At 40.9% G+C, this 11,052-nt stretch overlaps 2 protein-coding genes and 1 long non-coding RNA gene across 10 annotated transcripts; all 3 read right to left on the reverse strand.

Annotated features, from left to right (window-relative positions):
- Positions 1 to 450: 450 nt before the first annotated feature.
- LOC119286999 lies at positions 451 to 3,105 on the reverse strand. Of its 5 annotated transcripts, XR_005140724.1 has the most exons (10): positions 2,946 to 3,105; positions 2,418 to 2,520; positions 2,290 to 2,339; positions 2,104 to 2,210; positions 1,809 to 2,012; positions 1,556 to 1,700; positions 1,334 to 1,438; positions 1,157 to 1,259; positions 829 to 869; positions 451 to 675 (listed from the first exon to the last, which is right to left on the reverse strand). It is a non-coding gene; the product is annotated as an uncharacterized LOC119286999 (long non-coding RNA). The 5 variants fall into 5 exon arrangements; XR_005140726.1 differs by lacking the exon at positions 829 to 869; XR_005140723.1 differs by having other exon boundaries at positions 1,157 to 1,438.
- A 12-nt stretch (positions 3,106 to 3,117) lies between these two features.
- On the reverse strand, positions 3,118 to 6,843 carry LOC119286997 (putative 2-hydroxyacid dehydrogenase HI_1556). 4 transcript variants are annotated; one of them, XM_037566476.1, is made up of 6 exons: positions 6,435 to 6,843; positions 6,177 to 6,291; positions 5,995 to 6,098; positions 5,854 to 5,895; positions 3,349 to 3,459; positions 3,118 to 3,252 (listed from the first exon to the last, which is right to left on the reverse strand). In XM_037566476.1, the coding sequence occupies exons 1-5, from the start codon at positions 6,546 to 6,548 to the stop codon at positions 3,391 to 3,393; spliced, it is 444 nt and encodes a 147-aa protein (XP_037422373.1). In that variant the 5' UTR covers positions 6,549 to 6,843; the 3' UTR covers positions 3,118 to 3,252; positions 3,349 to 3,390. The 4 variants fall into 4 exon arrangements, with proteins under 4 accessions (XP_037422373.1, XP_037422372.1, XP_037422370.1 ...); XM_037566475.1 differs by having other exon boundaries at positions 3,125 to 3,459; XM_037566473.1 differs by lacking the exons at positions 3,118 to 3,252; positions 3,349 to 3,459 and adding an exon at positions 4,066 to 4,422.
- A 2,465-nt stretch (positions 6,844 to 9,308) lies between these two features.
- LOC119289215 (oxalate oxidase 1-like) lies at positions 9,309 to 10,317 on the reverse strand. The gene has a single exon (XM_037568590.1). The coding sequence runs from the start codon at positions 10,240 to 10,242 to the stop codon at positions 9,559 to 9,561; it is 684 nt and encodes a 227-aa protein (XP_037424487.1). The 5' UTR covers positions 10,243 to 10,317; the 3' UTR covers positions 9,309 to 9,558.
- Between the last annotated feature and the right edge of the window lie 735 nt (positions 10,318 to 11,052).

Consider the following 11,052-nt stretch of genomic DNA (forward strand, 5'->3'; position numbering starts at 1 on the left):
GCCATGAGCATGTACGTACCTTGTGGCTATGCCAGGCCCAAACATCACTAAGTGTCATGCAGACTAGTGGTTGGGGCCTGCCAATGGCGGGCCTCCTGAGGCGTTCCTATGCGGCCCTATCTTGACTCAGTACATTTTTCTGTCTTGTTTGATCCCTAATCTCAACTCATGTAACCTTTCTTTACATGTCTAAGAGAAACACCGATCCTGCTAATGGATGGGACAAAGCTTATCAGGTTGCTACAAGTTTACAACCAATTGGTCATTATTGTATGATTGGGTGCACACATCATTTGGTTGGAACACTTCCCCAAGAAAATTCAAGAGTAAGGTTAGACCTTATCTAGTCAAGAATAAAATGACATCAATATCAACATATTCACTTTGCACCTCAAGGCAATGGGAGAGGTTAACGCAGATCATAATGGAAAGATGTATGAGCAGGACGAAGACACTTGTTTTATAGTCTTGACATATATGAGGATATACCATAAGTTACATGTAAAAAGTAGCAATGGGCTTATAATATAGTTTCTAGAATAATCTTCAATGAGAAATAAACTTGGTAGGGTAAACAATGAATTTATGATCTTTAAGCTTTAGCCGACACATCAGTCTTTACAACCTTAAAATATACTCTAAAATATTCATAGCTTGAAAGAGCAAGTAGATTTCCTACAAAAAAATAAATAGAAAATAGTTAGGCGTGGTGACTGGTGAGTGGACAAACACATTAGTGTGGTCAAAAGGAACAACAACATTTTAACATGCCTACAAAAAACAGAAAATATGGGAGGACACTGTAATATCATGCAAAGAAGAAATCACCTCAGACACTTCTCCCTTTTTAGGAGAACTGTATCAAACACCTGAGTTGTACAAATCAAAAATACGAAATTAGCAACTCTCGGTACTTCCTTCACATTCAGTTATATGAGTTCCATCATTTACAACCTGCAATATTTAACTCTTGCTAGTCCTTAGAGCTAGAAGTACACATATTAGATTGGGAAGATCACATTCAGTTAGTCCAAATTAATCAATGAACTACTCAACTAAGTTTGCTTGTGTAAACAATAATATGCACCCATCAATGATCTGGTTATGCAAACAACTATAATTTATAATTTTCTAGGATCCTCGGGTCTGAGTATACCTTCACTAAACTGCTGCTCAGGTTGGTCACCTCGGATCACATCAGTGCCTACAGCACTTTCAATAACAGACTTGCTAAAACTTCTTACTACTGGCACGCTTTCCTGCAAAGTAGGTTCGATCAAAGAGCATCAAGGGAGAGTGAGTACCTAAAAATTCTGAAGATCTAGAACGTAACCTCCTGCAGGCGGCACGCCGTACGAAAGGGGGCAAGGCTGCTGGATCAAAATCTCGACGTCCTCTGTCATCCTCTAGTCAGACTACTCAACTTATTTTCATAGACCTGAATTAAATTTTAGAAAAATGAAATTTCATGATTACATAGATGAGATGGTCTAGAAGTAGGGCACTGGAAGAAAGGGGAAGGAAAATATCAGGAAGAAGAGAGGAGGGTGTGTACCTGCGTCAACAACACAGTCAAGTATATGGAGAAAAGGTCCGCCGTGCACTTGCCTCAACACGACAATTAATCGAAAGAACTATCCTCTGCACCTGTAGCGCTCAGTCCTGTAGATAGTCTAGTATTTAAAACAACTCCATTCTAACTGCAAGAATACACATTGTCGCTAGTGAGCAGAACCATGGCTCCACATCCATACTGATCTTATTGACATTTAAATATAAACATGGATAGTTAGAACCACATAAAGTACCTGCAGTAGTTCAGGCTGCATATCGAGCACTTAAGTACCAATCTGGTCAGCGATTACAGTGGCACACATTGATGATGCTCAGTGTTGGTGGTTCAGTTCTAGCATATGCACAGAGAAATGAAATCACCTTATAGCATCTAACATGTATTCGTTGTGGTACTGTATCCTCTTATCATCTTGAAGACATATTTCAACCTATCATGCCTGCCATATATAAGTAGTTCATTATCACTGACAATTTATTTAAGGGCAAAAATCTTATCGGCAGGGAACTATACAATCTTCAGCGACTTACCATTCTTAGTAATGAACACAGGCAGATTTCCATACTTCTTCTTAACATGTTTCACCAGACTGAACATTCCCTAGGGAACTAACTATGTGCAGCAAACTCAATGCTGCCTGAAAGTAGACAAATATTTGTGTATTATCAATTGAACATGTGATTAAGTAAGATAGCAAACAAAAGTTTAGAGAAAACCTGAAGCTGCAAGTATATCGTTTTTCCTATTCTCTTTCCATGCCTGTAAGCTGCATAGCACATGGAGAAATCAGTAATATTGACACTGGATTATGGGGATTATCATATGTTTTTTCATCATGACTGACGGAGATGAGATGACTGCAGCATCCGTTGAAGCATCATTCATGACAAGTTTTCTGACGTGCATCCCGTCGTTCCTAGCATATAATGTTGTGTAGTGGTTTATGCCTATCAACAAAAGTTAGATCAAATTGAGTGTGTTTGCATACAGATTCTGAATATGCAGAAAGGGTGTTACATACTATCCAAGATTTTGCTGTCCAGCTTAATCTTATACTGGTGGCAATAAAAAGAAAAGCATCAAAGGATTAGTACCAGAAGTAAGTTCCTATGTTTATCATATCTACTTTTACAAAGTTAGGATGCCTATTCCTTATATGAACTGATACTTGAACTTTGTATCCGACACTGAGTATATAAGAGCTCAATTTCAGCGATGTACATTCAGTAATGTGTATAAATGTCATGCAAATACAATTGTATTCAGTAATGCTATGAAAATGTCAATTTTTTTTTGCATGGAAAATGTAAGCAGAACACCTTCTACTTCTAATCTTTGTATGGAAGTGCATGATAAAATCAACAACACCTACAAGTCAAACTGGGCGTGCCTTATCCATATGCTGCACCAAGCTCTGCATCTCCAACCTCAACTACAAGACAATGTCTCCAAGGTAAAAAGGACCATCCTACTTCTATAAGTTTGCCCATGAAAATAATATATTTTGTACAGTTTAGCGCAAGGAGAGAGGAGCAGGGAAATACCAGTGGCGGCAGCGGTGGTGGTGCGATCTTGGCGGAGTATACCCCGGCGGCGGCGGGAGTCGACGCAACTAGAGTCGATCTGCGGTGGAGGAGGGAATCTAAGGGACGACGACGGTGTCCGCTTCAAACTGGAACCTATAGGCGCATGGCACAATGAAAAGCAACCAATCAATATCACTGGATGGCTGGATGTAACACAGGACGAAGGGTGGATTCTGGGTCTAGTTATACGTCTTAAATTAAATCAACAATGCCGCCATCTACTCAGTTTTCCTAGTTCACAAATTCTATTTCGGTGAATGGCTCCCCCGCGTGAAGCTTGAGGGCAACATCACCAACAACCTGCACACAAAGGCAGAGCAAAATTCAGTACGAGAGGAAATGGTAAATGGTCACACAAGTCAGCCAGCTTTAATTCTTTTGCGTCGAAGATTTCAATGATAATACACACAGTTAATGATGATGGTGATGACTTCCTTTATTAAGAATGAAATGATAATGCACATGACACGCCTATCTAAGCAGGGGTTGAATGAGGTGTCCTTCAGTTCAAAGTAATTCTAGGATATCGAAAAAGGAAGCAACAATCCACAAGGAAAATCATGAATTTATGCGCAAAGAGAAAGAGGAGGTTGCTAAGTGGCTAATATCGATAAAGAATAAACCATTTTGTTTAAGCATATATGTTATTGTTTACTGATGCTTTTAGTCATGAGAAAAAAAGTTCTTCCAACAGAATACTGCCTTTTCATACCAGGCCTGTGGCCAGGAAAGCTGATCATCCAAATTGGCACTGTGATGTTTAAACAGTGTGCTCATGAAGCCAATGAGGTAGCTCATAAATCATATGATTCTAGTGCTAGTTTTGTTTGAAAAGATGATCCACCAGACGTATTATAGAGGCTAATGTAATTGATGCTACCTAATGATATTAAAACGTCACAGTTGGCTCAAAAATAAATAAATAAATGTGGCGCTTCTGAATCTAGAAGTTCTTTTAACACAAATAGTATAATGTCACTATAGGAGTTGTCAAGATATAACTACTAACGACAACTACATGATTGGTAAATGAGAACCAACTCTGTGTATTGCAAAGAAACAAGTGCAAACCAACTCTGTGATTCCTGCAACATGTGGTGTTATAATAACATTTGGGAATTTCAGAATTGGATCCTCTTGATCGAATGGCTCCGTCCAAGCAACATCAATGCCTAAACCACCTAAATGACCTGACTCAAGGTGATTAAACACAGCCATATAGTCCAGTAGGCGCCCTCTGGCAATATTGATGAGATATGATCCCTACAAGAACATGGCAGTTATTGAGAATGGGAGTTCTGCTGTCAGGTGCATACTTCACAGTTTTCCAAAAATCAAAAACAGATCCTATATGTAGATTGCAAAATAATATATGCACTCTGTAAGTTTTTGTCATGAAATATGTCCATTTATGTGTGTGCAAGGAGAGAAATACTAAAATATCAACTCTATGCCATGAACCTTAGTTCATGATGGATAATACCGCCAGCCCGGTATGGCTAGGTTGATAGTGGAGGACAGGCTCGAAGATAAGGCTGATTATTTCTTGTTTCATTAATATATTCTAAGAGGATCTTCTTTACATAGAGCCAAACAATAAAAAACAGGATATCTTATTTCTGCTGGCGTAAGGGCCAGGTTACAAGATATCTTCCTAATTTAAATAGTTAAAACATCCCATAATTTGTGCCGATTGGGGTCGGTTATGCCTGTCACATGTGTTTCTGCAGCAAGTTTTTTTTCCGATACCGGTTTTCTTTTTTGGAATGGGCCGGAAGAACCGAATTGCGATAAATCTCGGAAATCTCAGAATTATTCCGTCTGAATGTATTCAAACAAATTCTTGATTTTTTTTTGCGTCACAATATGTAATTTTAACCTGGCACACACACATACTCTCACGGATTCCACTGGTCACCTCGCACATGCCTTTTTTCCGTGTGGGGTGTGGGTTTTAACCCTCGCTGCTGCACTATTTTGCTATGCACCATTTACAGCTGAAGAAGCTGCAAACATTGATGGGACAATAGGGGAATCCCCAAGACCTCCAAGGGTGTAAGTTATGGACCTCACCACCACACGAGGCAGTGAGTTGTGATAACATATGCATACAGAGCCTATTTGACAGTCTTAGCATTTGAATTCATTTTTTTTCGAAAAAGTCGAACAGTTACACTGTTTCTTGGGGGTCAGCGAAAGTTCTGTTCGGTTACCACTCGGAAAAAACCTTGATCTGCAGTGGTGCACACACACGGCACCCTTTTGCGGGGAACACACGACGCTTTTTTTTGTGGGGAACACACGAGGCTATATGTATGCATTTCTTTATAGACTTTACCAAAAGAGCTGTACATACAGTATCATTCCACGAACGTCTATGAATATTCTTGATATCTTTTCCTTTTGAAAACTTGGAGCAGCACGCTTGTTCTTTGAAACAAGAACATATGCTCCTGGGATCACTTTGGCATTTTCTGATGGTTCTTCCAATGAATACACCAGCACAATCTGATCCTCCAACACTATTCTAAGATTAATGTTTCCTCATATACAAATTTTCTTCTTACAGGATGAATCAAGAATGATGGCTTATTTATTCCGTAAAATAAATAAATCTCAGAAGAAGATTTAAGAAATGAGAAGATGTAAATCTCCTACGATGCAGACAAGTATATTGGAGAAAAATACATGTACCTTTTTCAAAGCTGACAGGAACTTGTGATCCACAATCCCAACCTATAAATATTTATAGCTTAGTAACCACCTAACTGAAGTCAAATAGAGATATTACTGGCAGAATTTTTATTAAATAAATGAACAAAGAGAAGAATTAACTGATTCATTGTTTAACGTCATGCAAGTTATAACTATGTCAGCTTCTCGAACGAGTTCGTACATATCTTCTGGACCACCTTTCTTGTCAACCAGCCCATCAAGATCTGCAATAGCAATATTTTGAGAGAGGAAGATAACACAACATCTAATAAGGGAATGATACTGCAACTACTGCAGCTTACCACAAGACACTGTATTTGATGACCAGTTTCTTTTTGTAGCAAGAATTTTCACTCCAAATGGTCTTAGTCTCTTGGCAATTTCCATGCCAATGGCTCCGAACCCCAGGATAAGTATCTAGCATAGTAAATACAAGTTTCTACTCAAATGGGATTTTTCTTGTGAAAAGTAGATAAAAGTAACAGTATCTAGCACAGTAAATACAAGTTTCTACTCAAATGGGATTTTTCTTGTGGAAAGTAGATAAAAGTAACTTATACACGAAAAGCATACTGTTTTCCCGAATATTGCTTCTCCAACTGGAAGGCCCAAGTCCTTCTGAATGACAGCAGTATCCATTTCCTTCTGCAAATTATGGCCAAAGTCCAAAACATGAATATTCCATTACAACTGACAGAAGTAACTTATAGTTATTAAACTAAAAAAACTTATCTTCCAAATGATGGAAGCTACAAAGGTAGCTTATTTAACAAAAAACTGAGTGAATATTCGGTACAAATATATGCAACATGATGAACCATGGCTTGAAATCAGTGTCCGATTGCCTAAATTGTTGGATATTGTACTAAGTAGGATCCACGTGAAACAGAAACCATGTTTAATAGGCTCATCATGTATTTTTTTCCCAAATTTTTGCAGCTTGCAGGCCCTTTTATCAAATCCAGCGGCTGCCGCGTCAGCAGCTCAAACTGGAACCTACAGGCGCATGGCACAATGAAAAGCAACCAATCAATATCACTGGATGGCTGGATGCAACACAGGACGAAGGGTGGATGGCAGGGAGGGAGGGAGCAACGTGATACCTCGAGCAGGAAGGGGTTGGGGCCGGGGAGGGGGGAGGTCGAGGGAGCGCGCGAAGCGCGGAGAGCTGAGCAGCCTCTCGCCGTAGCAGGAGAGGTCCATGCCGCCGCCCTGGATGATGAGCAGGAAGACGAGCAGCGAGGGCCCGGACTCGAAGAGCTCGCCGCCGCACTCCTCTTCCTCACCTTGTACAGCGGCCGCGATGTCGACCTGAGTCTGGCAAATCGACAGATCAGACGAAAGTGGTCACACCGTGCTCGGCAGCGGCGTCGCGGCCCTCCTTCCGCTGCCGTACTCGGGGAAGAAAGGGAGGGGTGAGGAAGCTGGTGTTCGGGCCGGTGCTGGCACTACAGCGAGGAGCCGGTGGTGGAGGCGGCGGAGCTCGGGGCGGGGATAGAGGCGGCGTACTGTGGTGCCGGGCGGCGGAGGACCTGGGGCAGTGGCGGCGGCAGCCTAGGGAAGGGAGGAAAGGGGAGGTTGCGTGTACAAAGAGAGAAAGAAAAGAAGGCACCGACGTCCTGCGCTTTTTTACTTTTTTTTCTCTCTCACTAGCACAGTAAAATTGACGAGGTGGAATGCACGAAGAGGTGCCCTTGATGCGCACCTTATTGTTTTGGATTACGCTAGGTTATATTGTTTGCACTAGTTATGTTTGGTATCCATATGGCCCTTCCACATCAATAATTCATGCATGTCAGACATAAATTTTTTTAAAAATAGTTGCAACCCACTATATATTTTCATATATATACATGCAACCACGACACATCAACAAGTCATACATGTTAGTCATAAGTTACTTTTTTTGCACTAATTATTTTTTCTATCCATGTAACTCTGCAACATCAGCAAGTCATGCATTCTAGTTATAATTAACATTTTTTTCATTAATTTTATGTTGTCATGCATACTACATGTGTTGGACACGAGCGTTCCTATATAGTTCATCCTTCACAATTTTGTTAGAAAATGAAATTTCGTTAACTGCAATACATTTATTCTCTTTTTATACATAATTTAATTACCTGCTTCAATTTTTTTATTTGTTGTATTTAAAAATGCAAATAGAGATCACTCTTACATTGGCTTTGCATTAGTATGAGTTTTTTTTGTAGAATCTATTTATGCATTTCTTCCAACAAGGTATCTCCAACAATGCATGAGATGACATCTAGTGTGATTAAAAAAATGCTCATATATCATAAAAAGGATGTGCATGCTATGGAAAGAAACATAGATATGTTTCAAGTAAAGACATATTTCACATGAAAATATTCACGTGTTTACTAAAAAGGAATAAAAAATTAATTCAGAAATTCATGTATAATAAATGCAGCGTTCATGTATCATGAAAATAAATAAATAATATCACGAGTCAAATAAATACCTAAATTTACTATGATGAAAACTAAAAGCAAAAACACAACAACAGAAAAATAGAAACGGCAAACAAGAATCACGGAGCATGGCCGGGGTATCATCTAGTGTGATTAAAAAACGCTCATATGTCATAGAAGGATGTTCATGCTATGGAAAAGAAACATCCATCTGTTTCAAATAAATAATTATATTGCAGGAGAATATTCATGTGTGGTATTAAAAAGGAATATAAAATTAAATATTTAAATTCATGTACAACAAAGGTAATGTTCATGTCTCTTGAAAGTAAAAAATAATAATATCAATAATTAAATAAATAACCTAAAATTAGTAAAATGAAAACTAAAAACAAAAGCAAAACAAGAGGAAAAAATGATAAATGAGAATAAGGAAAAAAGGAAATAGAAAAAGGGTAGCAGAAGAAATAAAGAAGAAGCAAAATCACTTTCGAACACACAACCACTCATGCAGAAGCTTCAGCCTTTGGCTCCCTTATTTGCCACAACGTGCCGCAAATAGGGTTTGCCGTCCGAGGCAAGAGGGAAATGGTACACGTAAATCCAATTTCTTGTGACTGAGCTATATTTGTAATTTCAAGTTTTAAAAATTACAGAAAAAATCATGCACATTGAAATGGGAGTAGCAGGTTTTTATGAAAAAGAATATAATCACTCGCCACTCGCCAGCCGTACAAAAAAAAAATCATGTTTTACGGCATGGGGTGAATTGCTCCATTGTTTTGAAACAGTACGTTTTCACTGAGAAATTATGATTTTTAAATATACAGGTGCATCGACTGGTACATTTAGCTTCGTGACAACACATCCCTTCAATTAACTCACATGTCACTGAAATATTTCACTGAACCTTATTATGTCTTGTGTGAGTGGGTTCCGATTTCATTTACGTATACTGAGCTGAGAATGAATTGCAAAAAAGTAATTGGGCAAATATAAGAACTAATATTTGTATATAGCGTTCAATATATAGAGGAAATATGGCAATAGAAAGTAATACATTTCAATTCCTCGTGTCGGTTTTGACGGCCAGAACTGCGAGGCTAACTTATTCAATCGTATTACAACTGCATGCATGCGAGCTTAACCAGAAGCTTATATACAAGTCTCGTGCTGTGAACTAGTATTAAATTTCGCTAGCGTAGCATGCAGATCGGATTATGTATTGATCATCTTGGGCAGGCTCTTAGGAGGCCTGGAAAGACCCACCGGCGAACCTGGACTTGAGAAGTTCGACCACCCCGGCGTCCACCCGGAGAGCCCTAGTGAGCACTGGCGTGGGGATGGGCGGGTCGGAGCCGAAGAGCGTGAGCGGCACGAAGACGATGCCGGGGTTCTGGCTGTTGAAGGAGACAAACATGGTGGCCACAGTGTCGCCGGTGTTGAACTGGAAGTGCATGAGGCCGCGCGGGATGAGGAAGTTCTCGCCGGCGCGCACCACCCTGGAGTAGAGCCTGTTCCCGGACTCGTTGCTGCCGATGATGCCCACGAGGAGCTCGCCTTTCACCACGAGGCCGATCTCGGTGGCGCGCGGGTGGATGTGCGGCGGGTTGGTGCCCCCGGGCGCGAAGTCCACGCGGTTCATGGAGATACCCTGCGTGTTCTCGCCGGGGAACTCCGTCACGTCCAGCCTCGTCACAGCCGAGCCGTTCGGGGTGGACGTGTTGCCGCCCCTGGCTAGCTTGGAGGAGAAGAGGAAGTCGTCGCCGGCTTCCGACTGGGGCACGCACGGGTATCCGTTCACCCGGACTGCGTTGTCGTCGAGGTCGGCCACACAGAAGTCCTGGAGAGGGTCAGGGTCCGTGGCCATGATGGCCGGAGCAAGGAGCAGCATGGTGAACATGCAAGCTATGGTTTTGGAGTAGACCATTGCTTGCTATGGTTGTTCAAGATCAAGAGTGTCTAAGGCATTGGTGGTAGCTGAGCTAAGCTATGGAGGATGAGTGAGTGCAGTTCTGAGTGAGTGGTAAGGCAAGCATATGGATCCTTTATATAGGGGATATTGCACGCATGCATGTATGTGCCGCATGGGTGAACATGAGAAGAAGAATTACTTTATTAAAAGTACTACCTCCGTCTCGGTGAATAAGTCATTCGCGTAGTTCTAGGTCGACGATTTAACTAACTAAATATGTATTATATGTGACAAAAAATATATATTTAGAAACTACATCCGTGTAGGAATCTAGTGATATACTTTTTATGACATATAATACATATTTAATTTCTCAAATCGATGACCTAGAACTACGCAAATGACTTATTCACCTAGACGGAGGTAGTAGAGTATATTATTGCGTGTTTGATGTTTCTCATATACCTTAAAGAATTTCGAAAGCGTCACTGGATTTTAGTAGGAAGAGAAGTGTATCCTGAGAACTAGAAGGGGAGGCCGCAGACTCCATGATGAGTGTGAACAGTGAATGAGCGACGGTGGGAGCGAGTCTGAGGGTTGATTGTTCGTGTCATGGGTGCAGAGTCGTTGCTACCCTTGGAGTTGGAGAGAGGAGGGGGGGTAGAGGCTTCTCAGGGGCGGCAAGGCGAGCAGACCGCGGTAGAGCCACTGGCCGTGGGAGGCCAGATATTCGGTTTTCACCCGTGAGCACGTCCGAGTAATATTTCATCCGTGAGCACGCCCGAGCAATATAAGGCAACGCCTTCAACAAGGACACAACCACAT

This window comes from Triticum dicoccoides, chromosome 4A, assembly GCF_002162155.2.
Source record: "Triticum dicoccoides isolate Atlit2015 ecotype Zavitan chromosome 4A, WEW_v2.0, whole genome shotgun sequence".
NCBI lineage: Eukaryota > Viridiplantae > Streptophyta > Magnoliopsida > Poales > Poaceae > Triticum > Triticum dicoccoides.

Excerpts from the sequence above, each read along its gene's own strand:
- LOC119286997 (XM_037566473.1), bottom strand. The coding sequence starts at position 6,548 with ATGTTTTGGACTTTGGCCATAATTTGCAGAAGGAAATGGATACTGCTG. Across the intron at positions 6,292-6,434 it reads GAAAACAGTATGCTTTTCGT|ATACTTATCCTGGGGTTCGG; the intron begins GTATAAGTTACT and ends TTACTATGCTAG. Across the intron at positions 4,423-5,853 it reads TCCTGTCAGCTTTGAAAAAG|GGATCATATCTCATCAATAT; the intron begins GTACATGTATTT and ends ATGTTCTTGTAG.
- LOC119289215 (XM_037568590.1), bottom strand. The coding sequence starts at position 10,242 with ATGGTCTACTCCAAAACCATAGCTTGCATGTTCACCATGCTGCTCCTT.